This window comes from Musa acuminata, chromosome BXJ3-8, assembly GCF_036884655.1.
Source record: "Musa acuminata AAA Group cultivar baxijiao chromosome BXJ3-8, Cavendish_Baxijiao_AAA, whole genome shotgun sequence".
In the NCBI taxonomy this organism is placed as follows: Eukaryota; Viridiplantae; Streptophyta; class Magnoliopsida; order Zingiberales; family Musaceae; genus Musa; species Musa acuminata.
Window position 1 is genome coordinate 7,102,472 of NC_088356.1, and position 20,312 is coordinate 7,122,783.

The 20,312-nt window shown below is 36.2% G+C and overlaps 2 protein-coding genes across 2 annotated transcripts; both read right to left on the bottom strand.

Annotated features, from left to right (window-relative positions):
* Nucleotides 1-5,487: 5,487 nt before the first annotated feature.
* Nucleotides 5,488-9,165, bottom strand: LOC135646006 (nuclear transcription factor Y subunit B-1-like). The gene is made up of 2 exons (XM_065165044.1): nucleotides 7,853-9,165; nucleotides 5,488-5,847 (listed from the first exon to the last, which is right to left on the bottom strand). The coding sequence occupies exon 1, from the start codon at nucleotides 8,402-8,404 to the stop codon at nucleotides 7,877-7,879; it is 528 nt and encodes a 175-aa protein (XP_065021116.1). The 5' UTR covers nucleotides 8,405-9,165; the 3' UTR covers nucleotides 5,488-5,847; nucleotides 7,853-7,876.
* A 2,832-nt stretch (nucleotides 9,166-11,997) lies between these two features.
* LOC135646005 (uncharacterized) lies at nucleotides 11,998-20,105 on the bottom strand. Its single transcript, XM_065165043.1, has 8 exons — nucleotides 20,045-20,105; nucleotides 19,154-19,265; nucleotides 17,574-17,654; nucleotides 16,806-16,854; nucleotides 15,751-15,856; nucleotides 13,820-13,872; nucleotides 13,621-13,683; nucleotides 11,998-12,724 (listed from the first exon to the last, which is right to left on the bottom strand). Exons 2-8 carry the CDS (start codon nucleotides 19,246-19,248, stop codon nucleotides 12,404-12,406), a joined length of 768 nt encoding a protein of 255 aa, XP_065021115.1. The 5' UTR covers nucleotides 19,249-19,265; nucleotides 20,045-20,105; the 3' UTR covers nucleotides 11,998-12,403.
* Between the last annotated feature and the right edge of the window lie 207 nt (nucleotides 20,106-20,312).

The window sequence follows — 20,312 nt, forward strand, 5'->3', positions numbered from 1 at the left end:
GCGTAAGCGGGGCAGGTGAGACAACAGGGTACGGAAGAAGTTGGATAATTTACAGAAACAATCCTCTAACTTTTAATATTTGGATCCCACTATTTCGAAGTAATTTCTTTCTTTAATTTTTCAGCTTATTATATATATATATATTTATATTTATATTTATATATAATAAATATCACAGTAATATTTTGATTTATGAACAATCAGTAGATATTTTTGATCCGTATATCAAATTCATGAGATACATGAAGTGCCAGCTGATAAGTCAAAGACTATATCTGCTGAAAAGTTATGGACTAAGTTGGCAAATTTCTAAACAAGAAAGGGTTAATATGCAAAATTCCTAGAGGGATCATCATGCGGAAGTCAGATCTTGACTTCGCCTGCTCATCGAACGGCTGAGATTTGCTGGGGGCGTGGCCTCCGTGAGCCATGTGGGAATCTATTTAAGAATATAAATAGAGAGGGGGTGGGAATGGGAGAATGCATGCACTCGATGACATGACCATGATGTCGATGCCCATAAGCATTAGATAATTCCCATGGCTTATTCTTTTGTATGTGTGTGTGTGTGTGTTTGTGAGATGTGGAGTTGACCTCCGTGCTTTAAACAAATCAAGATTTGTGCGTGGTTTTTGGGGGAAATAAAATCGAATTTTAAATAGTAAAAATATTTTTGAAATATATTTTAGGAATGGGTGTTTTTATTTTTTGTGAAAAGGAATGCAAACGATAAAGTTTTTTTATCTTTGGAATTTGGTTGGAAATGATAATAGATTAAAAAAACCTAATTTGATTTAAATGATTCGACGTCAAGCGATTATCGACACATGTTTATTCATGTCAGCATAAACCATCATATTACGATTTTGATATTTGATGATTTAACTCAGGTCTCCACGATTAGATGACGATCGAATATTTTATCTCATGAATCAACTATCATCTTCAATGAATTCCTAAGTCCTCTATAAAGAAGGCATCTAAATGCATCCTCTAACTCATTTGAAAAAATTATATGCTTTCACTTCTAAATTCTTTAAATTTTTACTAATTCACATAATCTTTGCATTAATCGAACCCCTAATATGATCTTTATCATTCCATCATCAGTCTTGCGTAAGCTATAACACACGATCTTGATTGAATTTGAATCCTTGACATATCAGATAACTAAAATATGAAGAAATAAAAGTAAATACTTACTAAAAGAGATAATTAAGTTTCACTTCAAGGTAATTATTATTATTATACTAGACTAATTAATGTCCCTTAACTATTCATATCGATCAAATTATAAATAAGAATAACAAAAATGCTATATAGTTTGTGTTGGTGACAATATAAGAAAATTACTTTTACGTATTCATATTAGCCAAATTGAATAAGAATAACAATACAAAACAAGCATTTTACATAACAAAATTCACAACACCGCTAATTAGATTTCAAAAACAATAAAAAATTTTGAAAGATCGTATTATACCGGATTAGTCATGATTATGTTACAACATTATAAATATTTCATATATAATTTATAATTTGGAGGTGGATAATAGTGAGCTTTCCACACTATAGATTTATTCGTGAATTTAGAGTAAATCGAGGACCTAATTGAGCTACAAAAAACCTTAAACGTAATCCAAGAATTAAGTGCTGTGTACAATTTTATAAGAATAAGATGATCTTAATAAGTTATTGGTTCATTAACTAGAAAAAGATAAATATTTCATATCTTACTCTAATTTCATAACATGTCAAATATTATATAAGTCATCAAGATTTCAATTATGATTCAAATTGGAATCCTATTAAACTCATTGGATCGTGAAGCCTACCACATCTCGATTGACCCAAATCAAGTACTTCTCTGTCCGAAGGAGATCCCATCAACAAAAGACATAGAATAATTGGTCGTGGGGTTCCATTCGATCATATGATATTTCATATTTGGCATGCTAAGAAAAGGGTAGAATTATTGGACACAATGAAGTTGCATATTACTAAGGATGATGGTGGAAAAAAACACTATGGATCAATCACTTCCAATGTGATATAATAGTTAGAATGAGTACATCATCCCCTACGAATCAGATCTCATGTCTACTCCTCTGAATACTAATAATAGTCACATGATATGTCTCATTTTTTTTGTCAGGTACGGAAATAGTAGTAGAGAAAGATTGAATTTAGAGAGAGAGAGAGAGAGAGAGAGAGAGAGAGAGAGCGAGAGAGAGAGAGAGAGGATTTGTGATTGAGATAGAAATATGAAGATTAAAAAAAAAGAGTGAGGTAATTACTAAAAGATAAATTTAATCATGGTGATTACTGATATATTAGAAACATCACTTTGATGACTAAACATTCTTTCCTATTAGAAACTCATAATTATTACATCTAATTAATTAACATCATATAATTATACTAAAATAATTTTTTTTTATTTTTATAGGATGATTATATAATTTTAATAGAGAAATATTCACTGTCAATAAAAAATAAGGCATATGGTTGGAATATTTCGTCTAAACCCTGAAATATTTCTTTCAACTAGATCAAGTATTAAAAGCCCACTAGATCATAGTAATTGAGATATATTATTATTTTTTCACACCTCATACTTTATTGTATTATTATCTTAAACATCAAATAAAGCACATTTGAGAATCAAATGGAATATCCAACCCTCTTCAATCACTTTCGAAAACTTCTTATGAATACATATCGAAATTAAGTTAGGTCGATCCAACTATCACTTGTACCTTTCGCCAACAACTATTTTGTCTTATTGTCTTTTTTTTTTAATTTTGTTCCCTTTCAAATTTCATAGTAAATCTTAGTTAATCTTTCTCTCCTGATATTCAACATCTAACTTAACCCTAATTTAACTTGATTTGCCATTTAGTTAATCCTTTAAATTAATCATTTGCATGTGTCACTTTCAAACATGACACATTTCATTGTTTTTTCCCCTTTTTTTAAACATAATTTATAATTTTAATTTGATATAATAAGCTTTGTTGGACCAAAGAGCCGACACTACAAAGTGGGCCAACTCCCTATATGACATATATGTAATATACATATAGGCAACCAACTATTTGGTAGTTGTGAGCATATAATGTCAACTTCATCATCTCATCTTGAAGAATATAATACATTTTTATTGTACTACTGTTTGTGATGATTGATAGGGGGTCTCTAAAGTCTAAAACATGTCCATCAGCATCCCTGAAACATGAATTGTTTAAGCTGTCTAACAAAAGGAGAAAAAATGAATTTATTATTTTTCAATAGTTAATAATACTACAACATAAAAATTTACTTACTAAAGGTTGAGGAAAGGAAATCTTCAATTTAAATCTATCTATTCTCTCACATAGTTTAGTATTTGGAGTTCATCCTTACCCAAACTCATTAATTGGTTGATGTACAAAGTCAAGATTTTGATTGATGTGACCACATAGAATAACTTACATTTAGCTTGTTTGACCCCAAAAAAATGTGATGGGGAAGAAAGAAAGAATGATAAAAAACAGAGTAGAATGTTCATATTCTCTGTAGGTATTCATTGCAATGGAGTGCTCATCATCAAGTGTTCTATCCAAGGACAAGTACCACACAGGCCATGGCTTCAGCATATGCTCTCACTGGGTTTGGTATGTTTGGGATTGGAAGTTCTACTGCAGAAACCTGATGTAGATTGGATTGATCATCAACACAACCCCATGGTAAATACAGTATAGTGTGAGAATTTCCAGATCAAAGATAGAAAGAGAGATTATTTTAGGCATATTTGACCCCAATGATATTTAGAACAGCTACTTGTGCTGTAGGCCACATTTAGGGACTTGTGGCTCCTTTGTTGTAATATCAATTCCATCTTCCAAGATTTAGAGAATTGTGGTCTTTGGTTTGCTCAACTTCTCCTTAGTTATTAGGCTTCCTTCTCCATGACTTGGGCTTCACCCTGATCCAAGCTTGTTGGTATTTTGTTGGGTAGCAATTTAGCAAATAGATAGTATAAGCTAAGCAAAGTTGTAGAGTCTCTCTCTCTCTCTCTCTCTCTCTCTCTCTCTCTCTCTCTCTCTCTATGTATGTGTGTATATTATTTATAAAAAACAACCCATTATGTTGTTATGTTCATATTAATAGGGAGTCTGGAGAAGGTTAATATATGCAATATTATCTCTATAAATAGAAAGACTATTTTCTTAGCTTGTATATTTATCTTGCAATACTAAGTTGATCATTAGAGAGTAAGATTAACCATGGCAGAACTCAATTTATATAGCTAAACAATGTTTCAGGAGCCCTATGTATTAAGTGGAAGAGTAGTCCTATGATGGATCTATTTATATGTGTTCCAAAAATAGTGACCTATCCCTGCAAAAACTGAGAATTCAATTAGTAATGTCAGAAAATAATGTTGTGGCTCTCAGAACTTTGTTTCATGCATGTGGATTGTAGAGAGAATGCAAATCTTCATTCTCAGTGCCATTCTATATGATGCAAACATGTTATATCTTCTTTCACCTCCCCATCCAGTATGTCAGAGAGAACCAACTTGATTGGGTGTCAAACATCTGCAGGAGTTTAAGGTGTTCTACTCACAACACTGGTGGCCTCCATGTTTTGAGCTTGGAGCCCCATTTAGAGAAGAACATGATGGTGATTGGGAAACCCTGAAGCTTTTCTAAGCTCAAGCATGAAACGTGTTTGTGTAGCCATCCCAATATAATTCTAACGGTGCTTTCTAGGCATGTTTGGGTCTTGTTGTCCTCCACTTGGGAGATATGAAGATATGATCACAATATTATAATCACAAGCCTCGATGACTGCCACAATATTTCTGGTAAATTGCAAGATCACACTTCCCTATGTAAAACAACCAATCAGTGGAACTCTACCTCAATGCATGTGTGTGGCAAACCATAAAGCTTGCTCTCTCTTACTCAGGCCAAGCCATTGCTCCAGTTGCCAAGGAAGAGCACATATAAGATGGCCTCACCTGTCAGTGACACATCTAGGGCTCTTAAATCTTGGACTCAGGAGCCATGGAGAAGTCTCAATTTAAAGAATCTTTGGGATTTCTTTAGCACACAACCTTGCAGATTCCAGTGCACTAAAGTGTCCCCCAGATTCTTGCTTTGATGTGTTGCTGAATCCAAGGTGCTGCAGTGAAGGGTGCAATCAAGTTTTCTACATGTCCACAGAAAGAACTCATGGAGGAAGCCAAAATTTTGTGTATTGGTTTTAGAACACACATATATATATCTCCAGAATCATTTGCTGCTAGAAACAAATGTTCTGGAGGACAATGTCATGAGAAAGAGCTCATGTCATTGTTAGAGCTAATGCATATGTACTACAGAATGAACTTACAATACATGCAGATAGAAGTAGGAGACTGTCTAATATGCAGATCTTGAAACACAAGGAGGCATTGGCATTATCGATTTGTATCGAATGGTGGGTGGTGGGGATACGAACATCTGCGATGGACGTCAGCAAATCCATGAGGGTTTTCTGCGATGGAGAATACCTTTTGATCATGCTGTTCCTGCTGAAATGGCCATGCAGTTCACTGTAACTGGTTCTTGGCTTGAAGCTGAAGCTGTGGTGTCGGCTCCAGTGTCAAACCCAAGCTGCAACCTTCGCTGCTTCTTGGTGCATGTGGAGGTGTGTATGCTGCAGGAGAAGAGGTTCTTTTCGTTGCTATGCACGGAGGAAGACGACATACAAAGCCAAACTAATCGAGAAAGGAGTTCAACTTTCACACTGTTGCATCATGTGTGACAAGGAGATCATGATGAGTCTTCACACCACCGAGGCTTCTGCCAATCTTATCTGCTGGCCATGGAATGTACGGTTGTACAGAAATCAGCAGCTGCTTTCTCCAGAGAGAGAGAGAGAGAGAGAGAAGAATAGTATGAACAATGATACTGCCTTAGCAGGTACATTAAAAGATTAAATTATGTTCATGTTCTGCTGAAATATATATTAAGACAAATGGGGTGGTCAGCCAACTAAGAACAGTTGTGTCCTGCTATTATTTCTTGATCTATCCCTATTCCTAATGAACATGAGATCATTTGTGAGAGCTGTTCAAAATCTATTATGTAAACTGGATATTGGCAAAAGCATTACACTAACATAGAGAAAACAAGAACAATTAGATCAGAAAATAGAAGAAAATGGAAGATGGAATTGATCCAAAAAGCTTTAGCACTCTCTCGTTTTCTTGGACCAAATGGTGTTGTTACAGATCTACAAGTGTTTGCACTCTTCATAACACATACAATTATCATCAACATCATATGTAGACAGAAGTCTCTGAAGAAAGATCTATAAGATTTCTAGAATGTGATGCTTCATGTACCATGACACTTTGTCCAAGGAAACTCATAGCTGCCTATCAATTTCTCCTTGTAGGACCATAATTGTGGGATCATGCACATTCAACTTCCAGTAAAATGTATCCAAATCTTCCTTCTAGTTTCTTACAGTAAACAGCTGGATCTCTCTCTCTCTCTCTCTCTCTCTCTCTCTCTCTCTCTCTCTCTCTCTCACAAGCTAAAAAACACATACATATTGGAATGCATTTGTAGCTTGCCAAAGGTTTACAGTGGTATCACAGGCATTCTCTCACTAAGCATTTTCATTTTTTAGTTTCAGACACAGGCATAGGATTTCATGCATTAAGAAGTTAATTATTTCTAGTAAAAGAAAAATTAGTACTACTTTGTAAATAGCATTCAGCTTGAGATATTACCAAAGTATGAGCATGCCTTGGTATTTGAATGCAGGAGGGACAACATAGTTTTGTGTAGTTGCAAAAATGAAGGTAACATTGAATGATGCATGAGAGAAATTTCTTTCAGTTTCTCTCAACAGCTTGAGCCAAAACCACAGTGCCATTATCAATGTTCATATGCTGATCATTATTCCCAACAAATCTGATTCTTATAAAGGAGCTCATAGATCAACACTTGCAGTCATTCTGATACTATTTCTCTATGAAACCATCCAAGTAACCTTGGCAAAGATGATGCCTATGTTCTTTCCGGGATGGAGCTTAGGGAAATAGACACCCACTCATTTTGTTGTAAGATTATGTGTGTTTGATTGCTGCTTATGCTGCAAACTGTAATTGGCAAGCCTTAGAAGATACCTAAGTTTTCGGTCTTTGCTTCACACCCTTTTTCTCAAGAAAAGAGAAGAAAATAATAGAATCAGTGACCTAAGAACAACATAGAATTTTGATCAGCAGCAGATGCTTCTGTGTTGTCGAAAGAAAAAGAACCATAAGATTCAAGAGGCAGCAGGCTAGAATGATACCATTCAGGGTGATCAAACACTACAGAGGAGACAAAAGTAAAATGAATGATAAGAAAGAACACAGTAACTAAGAAAATAAAGTTCCTAAATGCTGAAATAGTTATGTAGTTCACCAATGAAATCCTACTGTGAAATCTCAGTTCAGATCTGCAGATGGTAATCCAAAGCTTGCTAATTACAGTGGTTTGGATTCAGTGTGCTTCCATTAGATGCTTCACTTCATATAAGTCCTTTGCATAAAGATGTGTATCTTTCGAGGGTGTTGTGACAACATAGGAACCATGTGATCATTTTATGTCTTCAAGAATTGAAGTTGTCCTCTCCCTGTTTCGTGTGAGGAATCTAAGAAGACTTGTAGAGGGTTCAAGAATCAATTTGCTTGAAATGTAAAGATGTGGGTTTCGTAGTCAACACAAATCTTACAAGCAAAGCAAGAACACAGGGTTTCTGAGCTTGTACCAAACCGGTGTCATCCTTCTCTTAGCCTGGCTGTGATTCATCACCAAGTTCTAACCTTGTTAGCGTTGAAGAAGGAGATCTAGAAACCCCTTGATGCAGAAGGGTTATGACTTGTTTCCATGGCGTTGAACATCAAGTGAGCACCGGGGGAGGGTTGATTCCTGCGCTGCTCGCCCACCGCGTCCTGATCTCCGGCATCAGAGCCGGTCGCTTTGTTGCTGTGACCGCCGGTGGCCGCCCTATCGCCTTCCATCTCCCGGTACTTGAGTAGGTACCTCCTCATGGGCTCGACATAGTCGTCGAAACCCAGCGTGTTGAGGGCCCAGCAGATGTCGTCACCGTTGACGGTCTTGCGCTTCTCCTTGTGGCACTTGTCGGAGGCCTCGCCGGTGACGAAGCTGATGAACTCCGACACGCACTCCTGCATCGTCTCCTTGGCTTCCTTGGAGATCTTAGCATTTGGGGGCAGGATTTGCTTCATGATCCTCCCCACGTTGGCGATGGGCAGCAGCCGGTCCTGCTCCTTGATTCCGCCGTCCCCCGAAGCCGAGCCTGCGCAGTTATGATGCCCATCTGACTCCACGCTGCCACCCATGTTATCCGCCATGTCCACAGTGGTCAAACTTGCTGGGAACTCTCCTGTAGAATCTAAGAGTACCCCCCTTGGCACCTCCTCCTCCTCATCCTCCTCCTCCTCCTCTCAGTATTCCTATATAGGTTGAAACATACACGTACACACGTACGTATACACATACATACGTACATGGCTAGCCCTCGAGGGTGGGTGGACACAGTGAGTCGAGCAGCGCCATGGCAAGGGAGGAGACCTCAAAGATTCAGCTGTTAGGCTTCTCCTTGGTCATTTCAGATTCCGGATGCATGTATTGTGGGGAAGGACACATGAAGGAGCCTCTCACGTGCCGTGGCCGAAGCGCACATTATTGGTGTCCTCGTTCTGCAGGAGCATGGTGGATGTGCAGCCAATGATTCTACCCTTCCCACTGAGCATTATGATGCAAGGCCCAGGTTGGTCCCCTACCTTTCTCTCTTCCTCTCATCTTTGATTCACTCAAAGCTTCGATGCCTGTAGTTCCATCACGTGTGCATGTGCTGCTGTGAGAGCTCAGACTCCCTGATGACCATGGAGTTCTGCGGTGAACTCATGGTTGAAAAGAGGCGGAGGTCAAAGTAGGGGGCAGGAGGGAGGTGTTGGTCGAGTTGTCTGATGCACCAAAAGCATGGAAAATGAGGCAGCCATAGCTGGCCACTACTGAGACATGCCAACCAGTTTCCGGTTCGACACTTTAAAGTGGAAAGGATAGCGAGGGGTGTTGGGGAAGAAGGTTAGGCTTGAGGAAAGGCTGGAACGAAACGAAGGTTCTTCCAAGAACGAGTGTGGAGACCACGAAAACAACTAGGGATCAAGAGAGAGAGTCAAACCACCCACAGCTGTGTGGGGTTAGATAGAGAGAGTGCGCGAGAGAGAGAGAGTCAAACCACCCACAGATTGTGGTTGCCATCTTGTACGTCGAGTGGTAGGTTAATGTCTCTCTCATGGATACTTGTGTGTGTGTGTGAGTTCTTGGGCATGAAAGCGACCAGATTTGCATGAATATTTCATGTGTCACATATATCTTGGAGAAGATGTCAAGAATAATTATTTTAGGGTAAAGTGATTAACATTATAACTATTTCGTTTGCCATCAATCACAACACTAAAGATTTAATGTTTCAAGTATATATATATATATATACATATATATATATATATGAGGATTGGTAATCATCATGATTGGTAATAATTTCTTATCCCATACAAGTTTACTGTTGTAGATATGTAATCATCATGATCTCTCTAGAAAGTTTGTGATTCTGACATGAAAACAAGAGAAATTATACTATTTATATCATCAAGCTACTTATTTTTTTCTGTCCCTCTATAATCTGAATTTATCATGCTTTTGAAACATTTCTGACTCTCTTGAACAATAAAAAAATCATTATCTTATAATAATTATAATTTTCTTGCTATTTAGTTATTTTTATTAATATCCAATTGCTGTGTAATTACATGCAAAAAGATATGTATGTGAGGCATTTATTAGAGGCAAAGTGGCATCTTTGGGTAAACAATTCATTTTGGTCAAGGAAAAAAAGAATCATATATAAAAGAAACAAGTAGGACTTTGGCAGACTTAATCTTCTAACACTATATGATTATAAAATCTATCCTCTACAAAAGCACTCATTTACATATCTCATCATTCATATATTTATATCCACACCACATCTTCTTCATGCTTGTAGTTGTCACTCTTTGATCAATAGTTTAATGACTGCACTACCAATTTTCCTGTCCACACACTTTAATCTACACCAGTAATCTTATCTCCCATACACCAGAATTGCATACATATAGCTATATTTATGTATTATAGTGTCTATTTTAGAGAAAAATCTCATCAAAAGATAGGCACAAAGTTTCAATTCTTTAAATGCTCAACATGAAATATTATCTATCCAGAAAATAGTTCAGTAGGTGTTCTTCTTCTTGCCATCAGATTTCCAAAGTTAATATCAATCTAAATTCTATATGAATAATCCTTCACAAGTTCTTTCTCCCTCATCATTCCAAAAATGTTCCTTTATCAAGCTTTGTATTTATGAGAGACAGACCTATAAACTGTACCTAATAATCTATATATATATATTCTGCAGAATGAGAACAACAATGACTATACAGTAAAAAAGGCACAAACTTTATTCTGGAGATATATGGATGACATATGATTTAAACATATGGATCTCATAATTTGCTCTGTCCAATATGCCAGAATCCACTTTGAAGCATAAGGTTGAGAGGAAATCCATTAATATACACTCCTGTCCCTTTCAGTAGCTTACAGATCTCCAATCAGCTTCCTGCGATGCCAGCATCTTTAATGCTATGGGTGGGGTTCGACAATGCCTTTCTGACATGCTCTTGACTCTAACTATTCTCCACTACGGAGATATGGACATGGTCACTAATCACACTCACATAATTAATTGTAATACTCGGCCGCCGTGCCGGCATTTCCGGCAAACTGCAAGGTGACACTTGCCTGGAGCTCATCAGTCCACACGCATGGCAATCCTCGGTCAAGCAGAGGATTGAAGTAGTTTCTCCAAGGAAGGGCATACATACATACACCTCTTGATGATCCGTTGAGCTTGGTTGCTGCACTGGTGAACTTGAGACATGGGAGGACTAGAAAACCATCGATGAGTCCTAGGAATTGGAGCCTTTTGAGGACATGTAGGGTCTCTTTGAAGCCATTTATTGAAGGATTCTAGTGGCCCAGAGATTCCTCATATGATCTAGAAACTGAATCCAGTCTTCACAGGCAAGACTGTGGGACTCAGTGGATGGTGGAAGAGCCAAGGTTTTTGTGGCAGGCATTATTATGTGGAGCTCGACAGGAGCTTGTCTTTGGTGAAGAGGAAGTTTCAATCCAAGTTGGATACTGTTTGTGCATGCTTGAATTGTAGTATGCTGCACTTTTTGTGGTGAAGCCACTTTTTCCAAGTGCCCATTTGGACCTCCTTTGCTTTTGTTAAAGTTGATAGCTGCTTTAATTGTTAGTGGATAAAGGGGGGGGCTTCTTGCAACCACACTGTGTGCCTTTCTTGGAGCTTGGTCCTTTTTTTTTGGACTGGTGGATGATTCAAGCTCAGTACACTAAGGTGTCCTTTTTTTGCCTCCCATGTATGCCTGAGGGGAAGAAAGAAAAAGAAACCACTATTCCATGGAAATGAACAAAAACTATTTGTTGATATTAACCAAAGATTGAATTTTTTTTTCTTTTTTATTCTAGTCAATCACAATTTCCAAATTGTATGATCTTTTGGTGGAAGTGTCAAGAGGTTGATGAGGTTGGGTTGACACTTGACTAGCAATGAAATGCTCTGAACTAATTAGTCTCACACACACACACACACACCCTAGAAGAAATGCTCATATATATTTTTCATATATTCATAAGTAAATAAATAAATAGCCAAATTGGCAAAGCATTGGCCGCAGTTACCAAGATATATTTGCAAGTAAAGTGTTTCCACCTTCCACAGAAGTGAATCTCAACATTTTTATCATGAATGAGTAATTACTACCAAAAGCTATTTCCTTCCTTTTCACACAGACTCAAATTTCATACAAGATATCATCACAGCTACATGAGGCATACATTGAGACATTATAAACGTGTAACATTTATTTGGGCGACTTGGATGCCGATAACTTAACATGTTTTCACTGAGGTCAACTGGCTACTCTTTGTCCACAACCACATACTCGGGATAGGTTAAATGATAATGAATTGCACAGATTTGTCCAGTCACCATTAGAAGAAAGGTAGGTAACAAATGAGCCCATCATCACCATGCACACAGAAAGAGTAGCACAAACTGAGGAATCCAAAAGCAGCAAGCAAGATTTGAAACGATCTAGATATCTGATATCTACCCCTTAGTGGGGCCACATGAAACCAATACCACATCCAGTGTTTGAACATCTTTCAAACTTCTTCCTGTACCTACTGTCACGCAACCAAACCCAGTAGTCGCTTCAACCTTGAGTTGAAGGGGTTAGCTGTTCACTGGTGGCACAAGCTTCACTGGAGGTATTGGAATCAGATCCTGTTTCAGGTTTACAGGGCGGTGTTTCACTGGCCTTTTCTTCTTGCATCTCTGTATCAGCAGTATCAGTAGATTCAGAAGCCTCGGCATCAGTCATTTCTTCATCACCGTCACCTACAGGAGTTTCAACTCCATTTGGTACAGGATTTTCTTTGGTAATCTCATTTTCCCTACCAGGTTTGTGTTTCTGCCCCAGTTCTCCGGGATAAGGTTCAGTGCACATAGTTAAGGTAGAAGTCACCAACAAATTCTGACAAGGAAAAGAGGAATTGAATGTAAAAATTTTATATCCCATGAACCTGAAATCTAAACATTGAATGTAGTTTATAAAAAATTATTACAAAAAAATATCCACGTAATGTTAGTTCTCAATCAACTGACTTACCAGGAGATCATGATAATTGCATGTCCACAAAATATTTTAAAATTTCAGTTAACATATCAATTGTTTGCACAAGATTAGGTTAATCGTTTAGGATTAGAAAGGCCTAGGAAGATTTTAGTAGAAAATTAAGATTGATACTTATAGGTTCCTAATTCAGTTAGAGATGTAGCCTTCTACCAAACTCAATAGCAGGATAAAAAATAACAAGTAGCTGACTCCAAATAGTTCAGACATTACAGCTACTTGTTATTCATGTATTATATAAAGAATAAAAAAACAACAGACTACTATTTGATGAAGATGTTGCTAAGTTTCAATTACTCGAAGGGTCACCGTGGGCACTTAAGCACCCTCCCATTTTGTCAAGGCATAAAAAATCCTCTGATATCTTCGATCAGCCATCCCTAAGCTAAAGTTGATGTCTCCTATTGAAGATGTCCACCAGTGAAATTTTCTACTTCACTTTTTTTTATGTCAAGATTGATTACAATTGTCTGCAGACAATATTTATGAGCAGTTCTGAATCAGCTTCCACTGATCTCAATTCAGATGGGGTGATCAGGATTGGGATCAACTGATTTTTCAAACCAAATTAAGATGGGATTGACATACTTCGACATATAACCAAAATAATACAATCAATAACTCACAAGAATATGTATCTTTAAAGTCACAATATTGGCTAGCATGTATCTCCTAATGACATCTGCCAGATCTAATGTCTCACAGCCACACACACACACAAGAAAATGTCTACTGACCTTCTCTAAGGCTAGCGCAAGCTTCGAGAGATTTGAATATGTGCTCTTTGGTGACAGGAGTATCTGTCAAAAGCAAAATTCCACAGCATAAGCTCGCAGACAGTGCAATGCCAGAGTTCACTTGATGGGAAAAGACGACATGCCAAGAAAGCAATCTGATATACTTCAAGAAGCATAAAGTGGTTAAAAGACTAATCACCTCACAGAGCCTTTGCAGTGTAAAAGGAGGACCTTCAGTAAAACTAAGAAGTGCTGCAAATAAATATATATAAAGGGATCAACAAAACGAGTTAATAATATAAGAGACCAATGAAGATCACCACATTAAACATGTGTTCCCATATATCAAGACTATTGCAAGGCAAAGAAAACCATGCGTGACTATACCAGACAATTGATAAAGACATCACAATATCTCATTTTGCTGTATCTGTATTAATCTATTTGCACTATATTTTTATTTTCTATTTCATTTTTTATATTAACTATGTTTATCATACTAATAAATCACAAGAATAATCAACTTAAAGGACGTTTAAAAATGGACACAAATTCTTGCTTTGTGTGTAAATCTCAGGAAGGTAACTAGATTAAACTGACTCAAGGGATCACAAATATATAGGAGAAAAATATATATCTATGCAGCAAAAGGTAAACAACAGCAGCCAAACAATGAACCATGCTTATTGCAACTTAAACCAGCCAGTTATTAGTATGATAGCTTTAATTTTAGCTATAAGCTAATAGTCTAAATTTTGAATTAATAAAATCCTTAAGCTCTGCTTAGCATAATCCCTTGTATTGATAGGCAATAGAACTTAATAGGTACATATGTTAGCTTGTTTTTAAATGAAACATGGAAAAAGAACTACTGATAAAAGGACTATCTGGCACTTTCATAGTAGATTTGCATCAAAGTTCTATGTAAAATCCATACTTTCCCGGAAATTCTACAAATGCATCAGTCGAAATGTAAAAAATATTGAATAAATATATTGAAATATTGAATTTATGCACATATGCCAAACCCCTCTAAAACCTAAAAGCTAGAAGGAATATCCTTTGTTTCAGCTAGGTTAAGAACAACCTGATTATGAATAACGGTAAATCTAACAAAAGATGATGTAGTCTTAGTTGGAAGAAAGGCTTCTGATGGCATAACCAATTATCAGGAGCATATATGAAAGGTTCACATCACCCAGTTGGAAGAACGAGCCTAAATGGTGAAAAGCCATGCATCCAGGTCACTTTCAAAGCATATTTTGGTCATTAAATTCACAAATGATAGCTAAGTTCAGAGGCATTTCTGGGTTTTGGTGGGATTCTATGTAAATTCAAAATTACTAAGCTATTAAAAGTTCAACAGAAAAACAAGAACTAGGAAAGAAATTTGTCAAGTTTGAAACAAGAAGCTACAGAGGACAATTAACAACAGCAACCAGTATTATGCTTATGAAGTTTAACAGATCCTTTAGCATAGTTAAACGCATTTCTTAAAATCTATAACATGTCACTGGTTATGAAAAATAAGATTTTGGTTTCTGTTGGCAGATTCCATAATGATATCAGATAATTTATGCATTTCCATCATCATATAGCAAACTTGAAAGTGTTTTACAAAATGGAAGTAAAATTTCACCAAATTATGCAATAAAAGAATAAAAACCTAAGAAGCATAAAATTTTAATATCCAGACATCAAAGAAAATACAATTAGACAAAGAAATTAGAAAAAAAAATTTAAGTAGCTTAAAAGTGAATATACTTCCTCCCACAGTTAAATTTATATTCTCTAAACTGGAGGCTCAAAACTTGAGCTTCAAATTGCCAGAAAAGGAAAAAGGAACATGTTTGCCATAAAAACTACAGCAAGGTCACATAATAGAAATAATGTGTCATCAACTAAAATAATGTGAAACCACAAAAGAATCACAAAAAAATAATCAAACAGATTTATACGACCAGCTCTAAAAACTAAAACATAAAAAAGAATATGGCATTACAATACTAGCATAAAAAATGTAGATTGTCAGTAAAAGCACTGAACTGAGCAAATATTAAACAAGAAAATAATGATGAGTTTTGACATAGAATTAATCAACACTTAAATTGATTCATTTTTGTGAAATACCTTCATCCAGACGTTTCACTAACTCAGTATATGTTTCGCCTACCAAAGAACTCTTCTGCAGCCCATCACCACTGGCCATTTGGGCTTCAGGATATTCTGCCAACACCTTCAGATATTTTATTCCAAACACGAATTAGTATTTACAGTTTGTTATTTCAAAGTGTATCAAGATCACATATAGCACACTATAATATTGTCAGAATCAAGATCGGATAAGAATCAATTACAATTAGAAGGATTGGATTGTCAATGGATCATGAATTGTAAGAGTTCTCTAGATTTTTCACAATATCTATGCCGTGTAGATAATATATAAATATAGGAATAAAGAATATCCTTCTTTTCTCAAGGATGTCAAAATCTTTATTTTTTCCACAGGTGAAGGGTACAGTGACGAGTTAACTGAAGGGCTGAGATTAAGATGTCTGATCTTTTTATAATTAAGACAAGATTAAATAGAAAAGAAGAGACTAACCTTATCGGTTCCATGAAGGAAACAGAGCATCGTGTGGTTCACAAGTGATCTGTTTCCTTCATAAAAGAGAAGATGGGTGATCTAATTTTAATGAGTAGGCCCCTCTTTTAGATGAATCCAATGGCTGAAGTTTAGATTTAAGGGAAAAAGAAACGTGGGCCACTTATTTTAAGTTCAATCCTGTGCTGGTAATAGAAGAAAATTGTGGACCACTTCAAGTTCAATCTTGTACTGGTATTCATATAAAAGATGGGTTGGGCAAGTTACCACTGCCTTATTTTAAGTTTCTATCTAACAAGCAGCCTGCAATAAACTAGTTTCCACCTTATTAATTCTGCTTAAGCAATCAAATCAGGTACCAAGGTTCACGATCCAAGATGCACAACTTGAAAAAGAATTGTTTTACATTTTCATATATTGATCAAGATGAAAGTTCCAGTTCAAAAAGTCTCATTTTGATCTGGATTGTATCATCCAGATTGTAACAACCAATCCTAATAGCAATGCAATTGACTACCAAAATTATCTATGCATATCATATAAACTTAAAGAGAAAATTTTTTGCATACCTCAACCATACCTGCTTCATCCAAAATGATAGCAAGCTTTTCAACATGTCCCAGTCGTGCCTGCGATGCAATCAAAGAACACAACTAGTTGGCTATCAAATTTATGTGAAAAATGACCATTTAAAGGGTAAGTAAGTATAGCTGAGTCCTTTTACATGCATACATCAAAAGCCTAAACATAATTTAAAACCAGCATAACACAATATTTTTGCTTAAGAGTAAACCTAATTAACAAAAGCATTGATTTCAAAGATAAAAAAAGAAAAAGAGTAGTAGATTACTTCAGTTTTTTATCCTCTCTCGATTTAGAAAAGCTGCAAGAGAGAAAGAAAAGCTACATAGTCCAAAAAAAAAACCACAATGAGCTAGGGAAGTTTTAGGTCAGTGCAAACTAGGCGAAAGATCAACAAAAAGAAAAGGGGCTGTGAAACTGAGAAATGTAAATACCATATGCATGAGTAACAAATCTTTGCCAGTTTGAATATTGAGTTGGGTCTCACTTAGAAGGTTGGGCTTTCTTTATCAAGCTGTCCATATATAAAAATGCTAAGAGCAGGTGTTTAACCCAATAACTTAACAAAGATGTGAACCCAGAATCAGATACCGCTGCACCCTAAGAAAATTGAAGTTTTCTGAGCATCCAATAAACAGAACACAATGTTGGTTTTCGTGTATTGTGATTCTTAGCTGGCCAAAAAAAAGGCAGCACATATTACACGCACATATTATAGTAATTAGCATAGAATTTCATGACTAAAATTAGAATGAAAACCACCTACCAGAACTTTCCAGATGCCGCCATGACCTCCATTATATTTCTAATTTCTTCAATACTGACATCATATTTTCCCTCTGCCTGCCTACAATTATGTCCAAAATTCAATAAGAATACAGAAGGGGGGAAGTAAAGTAGCAATAAAATCATCCACTTATGGTTAAAAAGGATATGCAAAATATATGTTAAAGAAAGAGAGAAGATCTCTTAGCGACTGCTGGGTATGGCAGTTCAAATAATTGCATTAGGTGAATTTATTTAATAAAACATATATCCAAAGATATTTGACGAGGCTGACCAATTAAAGTTACTTCTTCAGAATAGATTACCAGAGAAGAGGACAGTGATAATGACAAATAATAATCATGTAGAACTACCATAATACTGGAGTTTAATTATCACAGTTCACAGTAGCTTGTCTTCTAACATACGAGTACAAGATGTTGCACTAAATGTTGAAATCCAAACTGACGTCCATAAAGAACTCCATTCTTTGAGGTCAGTTAGCTTAATGGATGAGATCAGTTCACATAAAGTGGCAATTTAAACTGTTAAAATGTCACCAGATTTCATAATCATTTATGCTTGCAACAACTAAAAAAATAAAGTGGACAAAAACACCTATCCATATTCAACCTTATAACATGGTTAAACTGGAATAACAAATTTTTTCTACTTTATACATGTCAAAGTAGACGTACAAAAACTTACAACAAAGATTAAGGTCCAACATGATTTAATAGTACAAATCAAAGAGCTCAAAAGTCAAACTGTAAAAGCAGTGCATTTATATGCAAAAATACGAAAGGATATCCATTCATTACCAAGTCAAACCAGGTATAAATTGATTGCTCGTCTAAATATACTTATTTATTGATATTACATCGTGTTTTCAAATTTACTTATTAATTGATATTACATTGTGTCAATTAGGAATACAATCCAAGAATTATCTTGATCTACTGATATGAAGGTATGAATTTACTTTCATCAACACATGCAAAGATGAAAAACTGATGCTAGGTTCTCATATGCATTTAATTAGAGAAATCTAAAGTACTCCTTTACTATTACTTTCACCAGATGTGTTAAATGACAAGCAAATAGCACTACAGTCTCATAAGTTCAAGAAAATTTACTTAAACTAATCCACAGGTTATAGTACTTAATGAAGCTAGAAGAATCCAATGGAGCAAGTCAGTGGTGCATACCCTGTCTCCATCTCCTTTCCCTATTCATTAGTCTTTTTCTGTTTAGCTTACACAGTGAACTAATAACTACAATAACCATAGCTGGCATCAGAAATCGTGACAAAAATACAGTGGAGAGAAAAAAAGGCATGTAGTGATGTCCAACCCCATCTAAGTCCAAACTTCCAAACTACTGTGGTCTAGGACTGCTCGGAGAAGAATCAGTTCAGCTTGGGGAAACTTACCTAGAACTTGAATGACTCCTACATGGACTTAAAAACGAATACACAAGCCGAGCAGCTAAAAAAGAATAGGCCAGCCCAATCATTCTTGGAATAGAAGTGGAAAACGATATATATAACCAACTTCTAGTCAGAAAATCTGTAGCACTTACTCAGACTTTGTATCCAGTCCAACCTTTTCTGTCAGATGATCCACATCGGAAGAACATGTTGCCGACTGTGAATTGTCTGAATTTGTGACCTCCATTCCAGAACTAGCTGTGCCTATGGAAAAGAAATATTGTAAGAACTATAACTAAATAACTAAAAAAATACTTGCAAAATCAATAACAAAAGACTATTGACAACGAAACAATCACTTAGAAATGATCAGTTACTTCGGACACAACTGTAAATGCAGTATGAGGTGAGCTTTTATATGCAAGTATTTAAGGGAAAATGAGCCAGAAGGAAGTTTATACAGCCAGAAAGATATATACAGAAAACCAAAAAGCTTGGAGAAGTAATCCACTAGTTGTAATCTAAAAAAAGAAGAATTTCGATAATATATTCAGACACGAAGCACGTGTTCTTCCAAACTCACTCAGTAGCATGTCAAAATTAGCAAACTAAGCACTCATATGAAAAATTTGTAATCAACGACTTCCTGGAAAAGAGGGAAAATAAACCAGTAACCCCAAAGACTTTCTTTATGTCAAAGATCAACTCCAGCAGACCAAAAATACTTATATCTACACTCCAATGTACAAATTCCAGTAACAAGAATCTATCTATCTTACCACCGTCGAACAATACACATCTCATTTAAAGGGAAAAGAATATTCGTCGAACAATAAAACATTAAAGAAGAAAGAACACGAAGCATATATGTCAAAACTTAGCAAACGAAACAAGAAATCCACTAAAATGCCACGATAGGAACGAATCCAGCTACACGACCTGCTAAAAGAATCCGAAACGAAGAAGAAAACTGACTCAAGGATCGAAAGATTAGGGCTTCTGTGTGATGGCAGGAGGAATCGAAACTCGAGGATGGAACTCACCTTTATGGATTAGATATCTAAATGGAACCCTAAAAACCAAGACGAGGCCCAAAGGAGGAGATGGTCATCGACGGCCCTTGTTTTGTAATGAGAGGTAAACCGGGTTCGGGACCGGTCCAATGGTCCAACGACATTAAATTTTTCTACCACTTATTACTACCCGATGACCAACACGCCGTTCTATAGGCCTCATGACGTGGGCCCGTCTCCTCTCCCCATCAAATGTGAGGTAAAGAGTTAGGTACGACTTTAGGGGTCTGGGGAAAAA